Source organism: Impatiens glandulifera, unplaced genomic scaffold (assembly GCF_907164915.1).
Source record: "Impatiens glandulifera unplaced genomic scaffold, dImpGla2.1, whole genome shotgun sequence".
NCBI classification, from domain to species: domain Eukaryota; kingdom Viridiplantae; phylum Streptophyta; class Magnoliopsida; order Ericales; family Balsaminaceae; genus Impatiens; species Impatiens glandulifera.
This window is the reverse complement of record NW_025919140.1, coordinates 1,113,793-1,132,383: the sequence shown is the minus strand read 5'-3', so window position 1 is coordinate 1,132,383 and position 18,591 is coordinate 1,113,793. Positions and strand designations below refer to the sequence as shown.

The 18,591-nt window shown below is 37.2% G+C and overlaps 1 protein-coding gene across 1 annotated transcript; it reads left to right on the top strand.

Annotated features, from left to right (window-relative positions):
• Positions 1-1,428: 1,428 nt before the first annotated feature.
• Positions 1,429-3,502, top strand: LOC124917589 (aspartic proteinase 36-like; the record flags this gene model as incomplete). The annotated part of the gene is made up of 5 exons (XM_047457985.1): positions 1,429-1,691; positions 2,109-2,333; positions 2,452-2,614; positions 2,731-2,774; positions 3,085-3,502. Coding segments are annotated over 5 exons (822 nt in total), but the record flags the coding sequence as incomplete, so codon positions are not given.
• Positions 3,503-18,591: the final 15,089 nt, after the last annotated feature.

The window sequence follows — 18,591 nt, the reverse complement described above, 5'->3', positions numbered from 1 at the left end:
TGAACGTGCCCATCTGATATCAACTATTTAGACACATACATTGTTAATTTGCAATAAAGATGCTATAAATGTCAGCATCTGCAACAAATCTAATTTCAAGGATGGTTATTTAAATTTATTGAAGGGTGTTGAAATTCAATTAGTCCATAAAATTTCCAAGCATATTCTTCATATCATCTGTCCTTGTAGTGCATCACTATTCCTATATTAGTGTTTATATGGCTGATAATTTTGTCTTTTAATTGTAGATGTTATAAATGTCAACATCCACAACAAATCAAATTTAAAGTGTGTTTATTTTAAATTTTTTGAAGGGGGTTGAAAATTTGTCCTTGTAGTGCAACACTTGTAGAAGTGCATTACTATCCCTATATTAGTGTACTATTTGGATAATTCTGTCTTTTAATTGTAGGCGTTGTAAATGTCTTTTTACTATGTATTAGAGCCGAGTTGCTCATATTCCAAAGAATGAAGTGGCCCATTTACTCTCTGTCAGGAGCAAATTTAGTAAAATTCATGTTAGAAGTATAAAGTTGAACATGTACAGGTAATCTGTTTTCTATTTTTTAGCTAGGATATTGATGATTTCCATTTAGTGTTTCTGTCCTTATATATCTTTAGAGAATATTGGTTTTTGCACTGATTGGGAGCTTTTATTGTCTCAAAATTTCAATCTTTATTTATAGGTTAGACATGTGAATGAATTAAGGAAAAAAACTACAGTAAAGTAGATTCCAAGAATCAACTTTACAGTTGATGTTTGAAAATTTTGTAAAGTCTTTATTCTATGTACTAACACCCTTACAAATTTATGCATTTTATCTTTACTTTTTGAAGAAAATTGTTGATATGGAAATACTTGCTTTCACTCCAAGAAATAGATATATTTAATTTTGAAGCTAGTGATGTTGATATCAATCTTATCTATTTGTCGAGATTTCATTTTGATACTAAAAATGTTTCTAGGGTTAAAGATAAAAGGTTTCTTTTTAGAATCTTAATGATATTTAGAACACCATTTTATTGCTTGAACTTATTAGGTTCTATCTGAAATCATTGATTCTACTTGTATTATTTCTTAAGCTGCTAATATTAAACTGATTTCTATAAATATACTTTGATGCTTGAAACACTGTTTGTGTATGAATTGAGGGCCAAAATTGTTACTTCTTAATTTGAGTATTCTAAGGGTTGTGTTTTAGTCTAGAAAAATGATGACCAACTATTACCAAATGAGTCATCTCCTTTATACTGACCAACAAAATATGTTTTAGTCCACAACAAGAAGATTCTAATAATAAAGAATGGTTGTTTGAACTTTATGGTGACCATGGTGTACGAAACTTGTTTACCTCTTTTTATATGCTTCACTAATTCTTGGTATTGTCTTCTGTATACTTTTTTAATCATGTTCTTGTTTGATTTTAAAATTATGTTTTTTTTCTTCTTAATATTCATTTATTTGCAGATTCCACCGATCTTAAGAATTCTCTCACTAGGACAAAGGTTTTCTGTTATTCTCAATTTTGTATTGAAACACCTAACTGTGCGACTAATGTGACTTGTTTATATACTGAGGTTTATGGAGATGGAAGTTATAGTCTTGGCTACTTTGTGAAAGATCTTGTCCAATATGATAGTGTATCAGGAGATCTACAAACTATGACAGCAAACCAAAGTTTTATATTTGGGTATGCTCATACCTATATCCATGTTTTCATTCATACTACTATGTTATAGACGTGGTAGATGTCCCTTCTTGAAATAATCTTTGCTCACATACATACGAATGTTACAATAAAGCTTTCAAATCTCATTGTTTTATCAATAATAAATATGTAAAATGGACTTGTCGAAACTGATCAGAATACAAAATTTATTGGTGATGTGCATGTTTCATGGGTTTGAACCAAATAATTTCTATTGGGTGATCAAATATGTTTACAATCGTAACTGTTACTCTTAAGGATAGTAATGATTGGCTGATATCTAAAGTATTGGTTTAGTAACTTGAGTTGTAGTAATATTTGAGGTTTTGTTTTTCTCCTGTGTTAATACTATAGAGTGTGTTTACATTGCTTTTTGACTTATTTTGATGTTCATGCTAGATGTGGTGCGAGTCAATCTGGCGATCTAGATTCGTCTGAACATGTTCTTGATGGAATAGTTGGTTTTGGAAGATCAAACTCTTCCTTTATATCCCAACTTGCTGCTTGTGGGACAGTGAAAAAGATTTTCGCACATTGTTTGGATGGTGTGAATGGTGGAGGTATTTTTTCAATTGGGCATGTTGTGCAGCCAAAGGTCAACACAACTCGTTTATTACCAAACAAGTATGTACTATGTAGTATCATGTTATCATCTATATGAATTGCATAAACATTTCTTGCATTTTAACTTTAATTTTGATATTGATGACCATTGATTAACTAGCTGTGACATAAATTTTAGGCCACATTACAATGTCAATATGACAGCAGTTCAAGTTGGGTCTGAATTTCTTAATCTAACAACAAATGTATCACATGCTGGAGACTATAACGAGACAATAATTGACAGTTGTACAACTTTGGCTTACTTCCCAGATGCTATATACCAGGAATTAGTGAAGAAGGTGAGCTAATCCATTGTTCCAACTGTTTTTTCATTAGACTCATTAAATCTTGGTTTTGTTTAGCAGAAAAAATTAATAATCTTGATTTTACCTAACATTCTTTTTGTTTTTATCAGATTCTCTGGCAGCCTGATATAAAGTTACAAACCCTTCATGAGCAGTATACATGCTTTCAGAATCCTTGAAGGTATGTAGCTCCTCGTGAGAAAGTTGGTATCGTTTACGCATTTATGTGCTTAAAAATAAATATTGTTTTGTTAAAGTTAGTTTTCTTTGGCCAAATACTCTGAATACTTTTGTAAGGATGATGCTACTTAATAATATCATCATAGCTGTTTGTTTTATTCGTTTTTCGGAAATTCAGTTGAAGCTTGATCATTCTCTTATTTAAGGTTTTGTTGAAACTTATTTACATATTCAATATCAAGCTAAAGATAGCTATTACATTTTACATTTTATACTTATTATAGTGTGGATGATGATTTTCCTACTGTCACCTTTCATTTTGAAAATTCAGTCCTCTTGAAAGTGTATCCTAATGAGTATCTCTTCCTCTTTGTAAGTATCTTCTCTTATTCAGACTACTCAATAACATGATTATTATGCTTTTGAGGCTACTTTGCAAACTAGATGCTGTTACTTTGTAATCTTAGTACAGTTGTGTGAAGTTAAGGCTTTCAGGTTTTTCTGTACTGCATAGTTTATGTTGTGTGGTCTAATAGTGGAATTACTGAAGAATCAACTCATGCACCTTTTATTTGAAGATTGGATGGCAGGAGTGGGTACATCAACAGATGGAGAAAGATGGGTTGTTGGTAGTATATCTACAGAAAGGTGATCTTATTTCTTATGTTAGTTAGGTCTTTGGTTAATGTGAAATTGCTTTTCTCATTCTTTTTTATTGAATAATTCTTTTGAAATCAAATAATACTTAGTGGGGTCCAATTAATAATTGACCATCTCTTTGCCTTTTTCTGCATTTTATTTGTTGGTTGTACCAACATTTTCAAAGGTATCTCATAGTTGTGCATAGTTAAATATCTGTTAGCATTTGATTTCTTATGTTCCCAGCCACAAATTTCTAGACCAGATTAATGACTGAATCTTGTTTGTTAAGTATGTTTTAGTTGTGTACTCATCTGACATGAAAATGGCCTTTGTTACAGTTGAAACCATTGAACCATTTGTCAGCATTTGTGGTAGCATTTGTGGTGCAAAAAGGTATGCATGCCACTTTGTTTGTCACTTTGTTTTTTTAATATAAGTGTTGAAACCATTGTCAGTATTTGTTGTTTACTCATTTGATTTGAAAATGAGAATTATGAATACATTAATAGAAGTTGAGAAAAGCAAGTACAGGGAATTATTGATGCATTAATAGAAGTTGAGGCAACTATATCGACACTCAAATCGCCTAAGGATACCAAAATCGCCTAAGGATACCAAATCGCCAAAGGATACCAAATCGCCAAAGGATAGATGAAAGTGTGATTAGTAAAGTTATTTTCATCTCAATGAAATTATTTATTTGAAATTTAATGTATTTTATTTAAATAAATAGAATTATATGTAATAACATTACTTAATATTCTTTTTATTATCTTTGAGAAATTGTTTTTATTCAATATTTAATTTATAAAAAAATTAAATATTAAAATATCATTTTAAAAGAATTGTTAAAATAAACTAGACTTTGGCGACGTTTGAAATATTGTTACTAACGCTTAAATAAGCGTCGATAAATGTCTCCCTTTCGGCAACCCTTAAATTAGTAGTACCGACGCTTAAATAAGCATTGTTACAACTTGCTCCCACCCTGCTTTCGGCGACGCAAGTATAAGTGTCAGTAACATTTTTGGCGACGCTTTTAAAGGTTGGCAGAGATCTTTTTAAGCATCGCCGTTAGTCTTTTTTGTTGTAGTGTTAATGAACGAGTAATAGTAGGTACAAAATTAATTTAGACATTAATTTAAATAAATTAATTAGTTTGTAAATTAGTTTTAAAATTTTTGGATGACTAATTCACAGTACTTTAATAATAATTTAGAAATAAACAATATTAGTATTTATCCAACAAAGTCACCTTTCATAGCATCCATAGTTGCCCGTTGTGGATGCTACTGACAATGGTAAGTAACCGTGATAACAAAATTTTATACAATATTTTGAAAGAGTTTTTGAAGTTGTAGGGTGTCGAACTACTCCTATCTTTGACCTATCATTCATAAATGGACGGACAAACATAAGAGGATTTGGCGGACAAACATAAGAGGTTAATCATTGTTTAAAAACTTATTTATGTTGTATGGTGGATCAAAAACCCAATGAATGATGTCATTGATTGTCCTTTGCATAAGGGGGTTTAATACTGATAGGATCAACGCAATCGATAGAGACGGGGGTTTGGCTATTGACGACGACTTCGGAAAAACGATTTGATAGAAATCTTGTTAGGGATTTAAATCACTTACTATTCTGCACAACCTCTTGCAAACTTTTGAATGATTCAAGTGCAGAAATGTTTGATTGAGTTTGAAGCTAAGAACCAAGAATGAAAAAATGACATAAAGAAACAACACAACAATTTGTTTATGGATGTTCGGAGTTAACTCTCCTACGCCACCCCTTCTTCCAACCACCGGAAGGATTCACTAAGCTTTCAACGAATCAAATACAATTGCACAACTAGCTCACTGTTGAACAGAACAGACTCTGTTCAACTTACAATATGAAGAATATCACTCAACTAATACAATGCTTTGATTCTAACTCTCTCTTGATTAACACACAGTAAAAGCAAGAAAGCAGCTGATAGTTAAGATATAATAATCTGAGTATCGATAGATCGATGATTCTTCCGTTGTCCTTGAGGATCTTTAAATAGGAATAGGTACCAACGGTCGAATCTTCATAATAACATGTGGCGAGCTTCCATTGGAACGCCTCCATAGTACACAATAGACTCTGAGTACAAAGATCGTGGCCGTACCAATCTAGTAGTGCGCCAAATATTCTTCAAGGATATTCCTGCAAAAACAAGTAGTGAGAAGAATATTTGCTTACGTGGCATTAATCAATTGGTTATAGCTGGCTATCGTATCGATCTTCATAGGAAAGTGGAGTAGGAGTAGCGTACAGCTAGAGAACGTAGGTAGGCGGGTGCTAGCTTCAAGCAACTGCTTAAGCATGGCATTAGACGTATTTCACTTAGATGACCTCTTCTAATGAAATTAGACGTCCCCGTCTAATAACAAGATCCATTAGACCACCTGGTCTAATGGGATTAGACTTCACGTATAATTACAGTTCACTTCAGACTAATCTGAAGGAGTTAGACTACACATCTAACTTTCATTAGTTAGACTACACGTCTAACTTTCTCTTTCCATTAGACCTCACGTCTAATTACAGTTCACTTTAGACTAACCTGAAGGAGTTAGACTGCATGTCTAACTTTTACTAGTTAGACTGCACGTCTAACTCAACTAGTTAGACTGTACGTCTAACTCCGTGTGTTAGACTGCACGTCTAACTCAACTAGTTAGACTACACGTCTAACTCCGCTAGTTAGAATGTACGTCTAACTCCGTGTGTTAGACTGCACGTCTAACTCAACTAGTTAAACTGCACGTCTAACTCCGCTAGTTAGACTGCACGTCTAACTCCGTGTGTTAGAGTGCACGTCTAACTCAACTAGTTAGATTGCACGTCTAACTCTACTAGTTAGACTGCACGTCTAACTCCGTGTGTTAGACTGCACGTCTAACTCCGCTATTTAGACTGCACGTCTAACTCCGTGTGATAGACTGCACGTCTAACTCAACTAGTTAGACTACACGTCTAACTCTGCTAGTTAGACTGCACATCTAACTCCGTGTGTTAGACGGCATGTCTAACTCAACTAGTTAGATTGCACGTCTAACTGTATATCTAATGCCAAATCGGTGTAATGAACCTCATTAAGACCAAGTCTAATATAACCTGCTTTTGATACACCTGCACCAAAAGCAATTAGACGCATAGATAGAGTTTGATATACATTCATCATCAAAATTCCAATAGTCAATCTACTTTGACACTTGGTCAAAATAATTTGACCCAACAAATACGTCTTTGAAGTATTTTATGGAAATCAATCTCATGTCCATATTCTATATTTAGTTGCCAATTCCAAAGTCGAGGTAGTGGATTGAGATTTCCGAGAAAGGGATGAACTTCTAAAACTCCTTAATTTAGCTTATTAGAGCTCATAATAGAATGAAATAACAAAATGATAAAACAAAGAAAAAATGTTCAAATAGAAGTAAGAGATTGAATATTTCTTAAGTTACAACTTTACCAACAAAACTCTATTACAGATCGGACATCCAACAAATCAACTATGATTTTTTGGGCCATTCAAGGTCATATAGCACATCAGAGTAATCTCTTATCGTCTAAGACTCCCACCTAAAACAAAGAACGGTAACATTTTCCATGTATTAAATCAAAAAGAAAGTCGAAGCATTAACTATGTCATCAATGATTCCACGAGATCAACAAATAACAAATCAACTAATTCTTATTACAAGTCTAGTAGAAAGAACAATTCTGAATAAGGAAAGACACTTACAACAATTTCTCTTAATTGGAGTAACTGAGGAAAAGAAGATGCTTCATGCGTTTATGCAATTGACTTTGTAAAAAAAGTATGCACAAACACCGATTGTTTAAAATCTCCTTCCTTTTTGAGAGCTCTCACTTATCCATCACACGAGGTCGAGTGATTTCTAAAGGATGGGGTTGTGATAATAATACAATGTTATGAAAGGAAAACTTAGTTTCAACCCAACTCATGTGAGAAGTAAATCTGCTCAGAAAGGATGGAGGCAGGTCTGTGTGAAATGTTTCGCCGATAGAGGACCAGTGTCCGGCTAAAGGAGAACGCTTACACATTCACAACGGTTGACACTAATCCAGTTAGAGATTAACACCAGTCTCAACACTACACAAACTGTCACAAACTCTTGAACTAGGTTCAAGTGCGGAAGTAGTTTGTTTTAGTTTGAAGCAACACATACAGTTTGGATAATGAGGATGAATATAATGAAGAATGATCAGTTTAGAATAGAGAGAAGTAGGTTCGGATAATGAAATGACCGGAAATGAGGAAAGAACACAATACAAGAATTTTATGGATGTTCGGAGATAAAACTCCTACGTCACCCCTTCTTCTCAAATGTTGAGAAGGATATTCACTTGGAATATTCAATACACTTTACAATGCTTATGTCTAAGACTCGAGACTAATTTACTGCTCATTCTTCACCTCTCAATAAAAGCACTTTGTTGAACAGAAAACTTCTGTCAACTTACAGAATCTCACTACTCACACAGAATCAATGAAATGATTATACACTTTGATACTCTTGAATAGATTGAAAGAATAGTAGACTTGATAGCTTTTTGTAACTCTTACAACTGTTCAAAACTTGTGATTCCGTTACTTTGTAACTATTGCTTTTGATCTTTAGCTTCTCCTTTTATAGTAGAAATATGACAACGGTCATATTTCTCTTTCAACGGATACTTGCATGGTAATCCTTGAATCTGATTGGTTGACTAAAAGGAGATGTATTAAGTTAAATATGGTTGATGCTTCCCAAGAAATGAACCAACCGGCCAACTTTGTCCTTACTTGACTTTATCATATGTCGGTTTGGGAAGTTACCTGCTCCTTGGGAGTTACTTTTAGACTTATACCAAAACGGGTAACTATTAATTCGACAGTCTTCTACTGCATGCAGTCTGTTCAACAAACTTGTATTAAAATGGAAATTGCACAATCTGAACCTTTGAAATCTTCTTTCTGTACATTCCCAAAGAAATCTGATTGTACCAAAATGGCAACTTGCAGTAGTTCAATATCTTTGATTTTGTTTTGATTAATTCTGCCCGTTGGAGTTATACGGTGGCTTAGGATTTTCAGGAAGTTGAACCAACCGGACATCATCGATTTACCGGTCCTACCGAAAGGTAGCGACTGATCAAGGGAAGGAGTTCACCGATATTGAAGTTGAGCCTGACCGGTCTTCTGAAAAGATAGATCAATTAAGTGAGTTTCGGTTTGTGCTGCTTTAGAGATGTAGGTTTGACTGACCAAAGAATGTGATCGCTCCCAGCTTTTTCTGCACCAAAGGTTGAATTTTAATTAAGTTCTTTAGATAGTTTATTACTTATTAATTAACTATCTAATTTATCTAAAAATTTCTCACTTTTTGATTATTTAAATTAAATATTCAAAACTCTGCAATTGTTGGCCGGTTTAAAGAACTTATATTAATTGGCCGGTTTTAAGAAAAATGATTTGATTTGAAGAGAAAAATTTAAGAAAAATTTTGTATTGAAATTTTTTGTATGTTTATCTAGAAATTTCTCCCCTTTTGATTATTTAACTTTAAATATTCAAAACTAGTAATTTTGAAACCGAAACTGAAAAATATAAATTTCCAAAGTAATCATAATTTTCCAAAAACATTCATAGTTTCCCAAAGTAGTAATATTCATAGATAAAGTAAGCATAAAATAGATAAAATAAGCAGAAGAGTAGAGGTGGTGGTTAGTGGCTCCCTTCATTCTCTTTGTTTATCAGGTCGGTTAAATATCGTGTTGCGAAGCCCCTTCCTGGTGCAGTAGGATCGATGTTTGATTGAGAGCTTCTTGCCGGTTGATCAGGAAAGCTGTCTGACCCTGAGGGTCTTGTCTGTCGAGTTGGGACTTAGAATACGGGAGTTCTTTGACTTTGAATAAAGTTGTCAACCGAATCTCCGCGGTTTCCTCGATCTGAATGAGCACTTGAACGAATAGATTGAATAGGTACTGCTTGGATCGGTTGAACGGTAGCTCTGGATTTGCGTTTTCTTTGATTCAACGGTTCACCATCGTCCTCTTCTTCTTCCTCACGGTTTAAGTTTGTTGTTCCAGCGGCGGGAGTTATGACCGGTGGAGTATTTTGAGTTGCTGCTGCCAACTCTTGGGCCCTCTTTCTTTTGTTAGTTTGTGCCCTTGTCTTTTTGGCAATCAGAGAAGGAGATTTCCGAATTTCTTCATCGATCTGCTCTTGGATAAATTCATGCTGAAGTTTTCGAGCCGCATCCTCGTTATTTTGCTCAGCCGCTTTGGCTTTTGCATCTTCATCGGCTTGAAACTACCGGGAAATTTCTTCATCTTTACGCTCCGCTGCCTTGGCTTTTTCATATTCATCGGCTTGAAGTTTACGAGCAGCCACTTCATCTTTTCTTATTCTATATTCGTTTGCAACCTCTTATGTCCTTACCAGCTCATATAACTATACAGACATAGCTTGCACCGATTCAAGAGTTTGAGAGGTTACCTTTTCAACATGTTCAAGCTTAGAGTCGATGGAAGAAGCCCGAGCCTGCATAGATGCCTTCCATGAGGCCATAGAATTTTGAATCATTTCCGCCATGATAGACCTCATGCGATCTTCAGATAAGGGAGCCACTAATTCAACCGATTGATGTTGTATTGGAGGCAGAGAGTTAACCGGAAACGATACTTTTGTTCCGACCGGTTTCTGAAAACTATCGTTTCTGGATTTGCTTCGGTCAGAGTGTTTTCCCGATGAAGTCTTGGCCGATGTATCGGTTGACGGAGAAGTTGTTACCCCATCTTGATTTTCTTTATTTTTCGGAGACTTAAGGGGAGGTTTTGGTTGACTGATTTCAGATTGAGCCTTTACCGGTTTGGATGATTGATCAACTTCAAAGTTAAACTTTTCTGGCTGTTTTCATTCCGGTCAGCATCTTTTACTTAAACCGGAGTAAAGTTAGGCATTTCTGCATCCATTTCGGTTGCCTCTTCATATTTTGAAATCTCGGCTAGAATGTCTACTTCAACCGTTTTCAAGGTCTCCAGCACGATCTTATCCACGTCGGCTACTTCACCTATAGCAAGATATCTTTGATTTATGTTATTAATGGCTAAGGACAACACCCTCAACTTGGCGTTTGGTTGAACCAGTTTCGCTCTTGTCATGGCGATCGGTACGGATGATGTTTTGGCAAGATCAAGCACAGTTTCTTCCGATGATACCATCGTTGGCCACTTTCTCTCTTCAGGGCATTCTTGGAGCATATCCTTAAAGTTGACTTCCGTTCTTATCTTCGCCCATTCATAATAAGGATCGGATAGGATATATGCTCTCTCTTCAATTATTTTCAGAACATTTTCTACAACCTTCTCGTCCTCAACATCGACCATGTGAGAATCCGGAGTTTCAGCAGAGTCCGGAATTGTAGTATTAGCCGCCTCGTTTAAAAACGGGTTTTGATCGGTTCCGGTTGGGACTAGGGTGAGAATTGGGTGGATTAATCCGAAATCCAATCCAATCTAAATCCTAAATACTAATTCGGATTGAATATTTCGGATTGGATTGAGATCGGATCGAATTGAGTTCGGATTGAATTAAATCGGATTGGATTAGGATTATCCAAATTATCCAAACTATCTAAATAAAAATATATTTTTTAATTTATTTTTCTTTAAATTAAATTTCATCTCAATATAGGATCAGGATCGCCCTGGGAGGATCGTGGTCCGACTTCTTAAGGGTGAAAGCTTAACACAACACACACACTAGTAATAGTCCGGTTAGAGACTAGAACCACTTCTTAACACTACACAAGCTGTCACAAACCTCTTCAACCGGGTTCAAGTGCGGAAGTGGTTTGTTTTAGCTTGAAGCAACACACAGTTCAATTTGGAAGGTATTTGGAAGGAGATATCTGTTTAATGAGAAAGTCAGTTTGGTTTAGGAAGTTATTAGTTATTTCGGTTCGGTTTAGATATTTCGGTTAGGTTTGAGTGAGTAAACCGGAATATGAAAGTAAGGAACACGAGACATAATTTTATGGATGTTCGGAGTTTAATCTCCTACGTCACCCTTCTTCTCAAATAGTGAGAAGGATATTCACTAAGTAATATTACACAAGCACAACACACAATCCGAACGAGTCTTATTTATTGCTCGTCGGTTACACCACTCACAATGATGTAATATAACACTTTTACTCAATAGTAAAATACACACACAATACACAAACACTTTCGGGAATTTCAATCACTATTCGAAGTCGTGCGTAAGATCTTTTGTTGCTGTTACTTCTCTCTTGTATATGATTTTTCGTAGAGATCTCACGCGTATATGTCTTTGGCACCGTGAACTTCTATTTATAGAGAAAATATGACAACAGTCATAATTTTCTCTCTCTGCTGGATTGGTCATCTAAAGCCACACCGGTCATGTTTAAATGATTGCGTGCACGCTTTGTTATATTGGATATTTGCAGTCATGTATTTAGACCGATTTGCATTTTGGACACATGGCACACATGCACCAGGTCTACCGTCTGAATCTGATGTTACATGTAGAGTTAGATAAACAGTTCATCATTGTTTTTGTTGCATGATTTTGATCCAGATCTTTTCTTCTTGTATATTTCCGAGAAATCTTTATATCATCATATTACGTCATTTTCTCAGATTCATCGATTTTCAAAAGTTTTCCGTTGAGCTATTATGATCTTCAATAAATAATGAGTCATCCAGATAAAGATACTTTTACTAGCTGATCCGGTTGAGTGAGTTCAACCGGTTTCATAGACTTTGACCGAATCATTTAGAACATGTACTTTAGCCGGTATGATGCGGCTTGATCTGTTCTTGCACAGAAAGATTTTGATTGATTAAGTTCTTTGGCCGGTTAAAATTAATTTCCTTAATTTTTCTAACAATTTCTCCCTTTTTGATTATTTAGAATAAATATTCAAAACTTGTAATGTATGGCTGGTTTAAAAATTAACTTCCTTAATTTTTCTAACAATTTCTCCCTTTTTGATTATTTAGAATAAATATTCAAAACTTGTAATGTATGTCCGGTTTAAAAATTAACTTCCTTAATTTTTCTAACAATTTCTCCTTTTTTGATACTTTTCAAAGAAAAGTTTCAAAATATGTGTTTGATGATTCTAAGCTGTTTGAAAGATTTGATTTTTCAAAAACTAACTTCATAAACCATGAGAAAATATGCCAAAAAGTGCGGTAATAAATTCAACACAAAAAGAAATTAAATAAATGAACTATGGGTCGAATGATCCTCCCTTATCGTGCTTCTTTTCTTTAGCTAGTTCTTCCTCCAGCCGCTTCTGTTGTAGATCGAGCCGCTGTCTTTCTTCCTCGTCTCTCCGGTCCATGTCTTTGAAACATTGGGATACTATGGATTCTCGTCCACCCAAAGTATTGTATGGCATCCGGAAACTGCGACTTGAGTCTCTATGGATGAAGTTATGAACATCTTCATTTTCTTGAATCGGTCTCTTACCGACACGAATGGAGGAGGATGATTCCGGTTGTGCTTTGCGCTTCCGGTTTAAAGAGATTTCTTCTTTTTCTTTCAACTCATCTATTGGTGGGAATTGACCAACGATCCGGGTCAGAGCCATTTCAATGTTTGTTTCCGTGATTAAGGTTAACACCCCGGTTGCTTGATCATTCTTCTTTTTCTTTGCATTTGCCCTGGTTATGCTCCTTGTATGGGGAGGTCGTTTCTTTGTGATAGTATTGTCTTGAGCCGTGTCAATAATAAGTTGCTGTTGAATAATATTGGCCGCTCTGGCATTGGTTCTTTCATCTTCAGAATGTTTTTCGACTTCCTCTTCAGCCCATTCGGAGGCTAGCTGCCGATCTCTTGCTTCCAACTCAATCAGCCGCTGTTCTCTGTCAAGTTAAGCTTCATGAAATTTTCTAGCCACTTCAGCGTCTGATCAAATTTGTGCTTCGGTTGCCATAGTTTTTACCTCCGCTAATTCTCCAACTTGAGCGGTGAGAATTTGCAGCATCTGAAACATATGAGAGGTTGTGTTGTCAACTTTCTCAACCCGGTTTTCCACCTTGTCAACCTTGTTATCCACTTTTTCAATTTTGTTATCCGACGAGGAAGCACTTGCCTCAAAACTCGCCAGTCGGACATTTCTTCATTTACCGTATTCTTGATGAGATCTTCAATTGCTTCCAAAACCGGAACAATCGAGTGAGGAGAGTGGACCTTGAAGGATATTTATGGTTCTTCTCGATTAATCGGGTTGGCATTTTCAGAGTTGATGATGGTCTTACTTGCTGAAGGGGAAGCCGTATGATCGTCCTCTTTTCTTGGAAGAGTTTGCTCAACATTTTCTGGCTGAGAGTGTGGCTATCTAGAGCATTGACCGACCTCAAATCTGCATAACCCTTGTGATGGTGGAAACATATTCTACTGCCGGTTTGCCTCCAACGCTTCTTTTTCTATTTCGGCTAACTCTTCCTCAATTGACGTGATAATTCCCGGAATAGAGTCTCGTGCCTTCATTTCTTCCTCACTTAAGTTCATATATTTTGACGCCTCCAAAAGTTCTTTTAACGCCCACACTTTGGCGTGTCTTTCAACAAGTTGACTCCGGCTCATAGCAAGAAGGATGTTGTTGATTTTTGCCAACTGGAAAACCGTTCTTTCAATATCAACTATCTTCATCCATTCTTCATTGTGGAGAGTTGTCGGAAGCATTTGTTCGAAAGGTGTTTCACTTCTAAGTGTCCACCATTCATAGAAGACGTTGGAGATTTCAAGAGCTCGATCCCCCATAATACCTAGAATCCTTCTTACATGATCCCTTGTTCGCTCTTCTGTTGTCTAGTCGGCTGACAGTTGTTGTTCCGGTGGAGATTTGGAAATGATTGAGTCCTCAGGTTCCGGACAAATGAATGTTTCGTCCCCAACCGAACTAGTTGAACTATTCTTTGTATTACTTCCTCCTTGCACCGGAGGATTCTCGGATAGAGCTTCTTCTTTTGTTTACCGGATTCGGACCTTCCGGTATAGCATTCTGGATAACTGGCTCAACATGAGTCGAATTTGGATTAGTTTGGGGATTTGCATCCCCAACGGGCTAGATGGGCCTCTTTCTGCATTATTTCCCTCTTGCAGAGGAGGGATTTCAGCTCCTATATCTTTTTCAACATTGGCCGTATCGATATTTCCTTGGTCAGTATCATCAACCTTACCAGTTACCCCATGACTACTTGTCACCTCGTCTTTAGGAGCCCGATTGACATCTTGTACTACATCACCTATTACTTTCCAAAGTCCTCGGCTGAACATTTTCTATCAAATCCCTAACATTTCTAGGAGTAGAAACCCTAGATTCAGGATTAGGGACAGAGTGAACACTAACCTCCTCAGCCGGGTTTCTCTTAGATTGAGATCGTGTGACTCGACTTCCTGATGATTCGGCTTGTCGTGCGGAAGGAACCGGTCCGGCTCCCTCCGATTCTATGATTGAGGATGAGTGTATATGAACTGGAATCACAACGCTTATAGGAACAGGAGTCATCAATGGATCGTTTGGACGAGGGGATGCCCTGGGAGATGGAGTTTTCTCGGAGTCGTTAGTCTTGTTGGCCGCTTTCTTCTTGGCCGACTTCCTGGTTTTCTTAGCCATAGATTTGACTCTTCCCTTCTTCTCTTTTGCCGCCTTTTGCTTGCCCTTACCCTTCGGCTCGGCCTCTTTAGGACTTTCGTCCTCTAGTACAGCTGGTCCGGCTTCCGTAGAAGCCTTTGCCCTAGGAACTCTTTCTTTGACCGGGTTTTCAATCTGGGTCCGTACATTCTCAGCGTTCATAATCTTGGATGTAGATAGAGGAGTACCTTCACCGATTTGGATTTGCAGGTGTTGAAGGATTTTCCCGATCGGCATGGCATATGCCAAAACTCAATCCTTTGTCCCAGCAACCACATCGCAGAGTTGCTCGAATCGTATGTAGCCCCAATCAATTTTGTCACCTCGGACTATTTCACCCATCATTTCAAACTTCAACTGGGTTAAGTTGTCGAAGTTACCGCATTTGCCTTGGAGAGATTTTGATACAATGTCCAAGAGCCATCTGAACTCCGATTTGAGTTTACCCTTCTTTCCGGTTTTCTCTACCGGGTCAGCCGGGATCAGAGAAAGTACTTGCTGAACCGCTTCAGAGTCTTCTCCAAAAAGTCTTGTTTTGAAGTCGCGGCCATCGGAGGGTAGTTGAAGAGCTTTGGCAAATATCTCCTCCGTTAGTTCGAATTCTACGCCACAAATAGTCGACGTAATTTTCCTTTTCTGTAGACTTGCATTCTCGAAGAACTCATTAACAGCATCCTGATGAACGAAGAATGGGCCACCCAGAAAATACTCTAAACCAGTATCTTTGATTTGTTCGATCAGTGTTTTGAACTCAATGGTCCCGTTGTCTTCGATGTCCTTGAAGTCGATCTGCAAGATGTAAGTGAACAACTCATTATCACGTCCCATGGTGGATTGGAATGAAAATGTAGGAAGATCTTTGAGAGAATAAGATGCAATAGTGCGTTGAGAGATTTTTAGAGAGAGAGAGCGTATGATGAATAATGGTTCAACTTCTAGTTTATATAGGGAGCAGTTTCTTGACGGTTAAGAAGATGAACCGTCATGTCGTTTTGAGTTTTTGGCGCCAAAACTTCCCTCCAAAATTTACTACAGTAACTATTGGCGGTAAATTGAGGGTGGTAAATTTGAGCGGTAACCTAGAGGCGGAAACTGTTGGCGGTTGATTTTGAAGTTTTTAGCCGAGTTTTTAGACTGAAAAGAGATGATGAGCCGGAACTTTATGTTAAGTCGAATAGTAAGCCGGAAGATTAGAAAGAGTGAAAATATTATATATTAAGCCGAAGGTGATGATAATATATATGGTCACCCGGTCGTACAACAAAATGACCGATATGACCGGAAGTGAATCGGAAGAAAAGAAAATTTATCAGTCGCGAAGATTCATCTCATTTATCTTCAAGTCCCAATCCTCCACTATGTAGTCGGTCCGGTTTTCGATTCTTGCAATCCAGCTTTCCAGTATTTCGTTGGTCAGTGTGTTTGCCGGTCCTACCAGGATTCCGGGTCCGAGATTTGGAATGACAGAGCGGATGAACCGGGTGATTTGAGGAGCGAATCCAATTCTTTTCCTGCGAGCCGTGATATGTCCCTTTAGGCTGTTGAAAATGAGAGTGACCTAGTTTATGGGTGAGAGGTTTATTATGGCGATCATGATATCACTCACTTCCCGAGAGTAATTTTGATTCGCCATTCGACCCAGGATTGATCGCTGGATCAAGTCCTAGAGGACTTGGAAATGGGGAGCTAAGTCATGTTTCAGACCGTAGCATCCAACTTTGTGTCTGCTACCGGAGAGAATGTGCGCATAATGCTCGTTTGCTTGAACCGGAGGAGAAGGGAAATCATAGAACCCTTCGGTTGGAAGGTTGAATAGTTCTGCAAAAGACTCTTCAGTGAGCCAGTATAACTCACAATCAATGTAAGTGGTGATGCTTCCATCATCCCTTACTTGTGCGTTATTGAAGAATTCGTGCACCTCCTCTTCGAGGATGGTGTCCGATCCTTCAACGAATGTTTGAAGACCGGATTGGATTAGAGGTTCGATTAAGACAATGCTGAGTCTGTTCTCAAAGGCAGATTCGAAATCGACGATGATGGAGTTTCGGATTTCGGTATTCATTTTGAAGGGCAAAGAGAGGGTTGTGATATATGAGTGAGATTCCAAAATATATATAAAGAGAGATGCTTTCAAAATGTGATTTGGTCGAAGATGAATGATGTCATTATATAGTACGGGCGGTTAGGAAGCATTTAATTAGAATATTTTGAAAAATCTGACCGTTTATGTATTTTCAATAAATGCTTGATGCTTTTTTCAAGAGAATGACCTGTTTGGAAAAGGTGCGATGTAGACTAACTAGTCTATCCGGACTAAGCACGCCTTTTGGAAAATGAATAAGTCTGTTCCCAAGAATGATTTGAGATTATTTGGTGTAGAATATTTCAGAGTATTAATGCTTTTATTGACTCAAGATTTGGCTAAAAGAGGAAGGAAATGATTTTCATTAAAAGATGTACTAAACCGGTAGTACAACAAAATTACCGGTTCGGTAGAGTAAGAAAATGGGATGTCATGGTTTGGTTAAAGACAAGAAAAGATTAAACGTTGGATGATCCAACGGTTGAGGTCTTCTTAGCCGTTGCCTTGTCCCATCTGTCGATCATCTCTTGAACTCTCTCCTTGGTTAGCACATGCTTCGGATGGAGAGTGAGACATGGGCAGGAGTGGATGTCGAGACTAGCACAGAAGCCGCTCAGCTGGGGAGCGTAGCCGGTTTTGTTGGCGATGATCATCCTTTTCAGATTGCTGAAGATGATCCAGGACCAGTTCACCGGGGTGCCAACAATGATGGCAATCATCATCTCAAAGACTTGTTGGGTGTAGTAGTAGCTCTTTTCTCTACCCAGAACTGTTTTTCCCAGAATCTCACTGAGAATCTGGTACTTGTGAGAAAGATAACTCTTAGAACCCCAGGTTTTAACCGGGATGTTAGAGCCTGAGAACAAGTGACACATTTCTTCAATGGTCACCGGAGAGTATGTAAGATCGGTTACCCCTTCAGTTGGTAAACCGCAGTATTCAGCGAAATCCGTCTCGCTGAATAGGAAAGTTTGGCTGTAAACTTGTGCTAAGATGATGTCCTGGTGCACTTCTTTTGCAGTCTCAAAGAATTCATCGACTACTTGATAGTCGGTGATGAAACGATTTTCCAAGAATTTTCTTAGCCCAGTTCTTTCAAGGGAAAGAAACAACTCCTTAATGCCATACTCTTCATATTGATATATTTAGTCGAAGTCGTCTAGAAGAATCTTTTTAAAGAGAGGAGAAGTGTTCATGTTCTTTAGATAATCTTTGCTCAAGTATTTTTGTCGATAATGTTCTTGTGAAATGTTTAAGATATGAAGGGTTGTTTATATAGCCAAGGGTTCGGCTAGGTTAGATATGTGGGCGTGCTTAGTGATGTCATCAAGTAATTAGTGTAA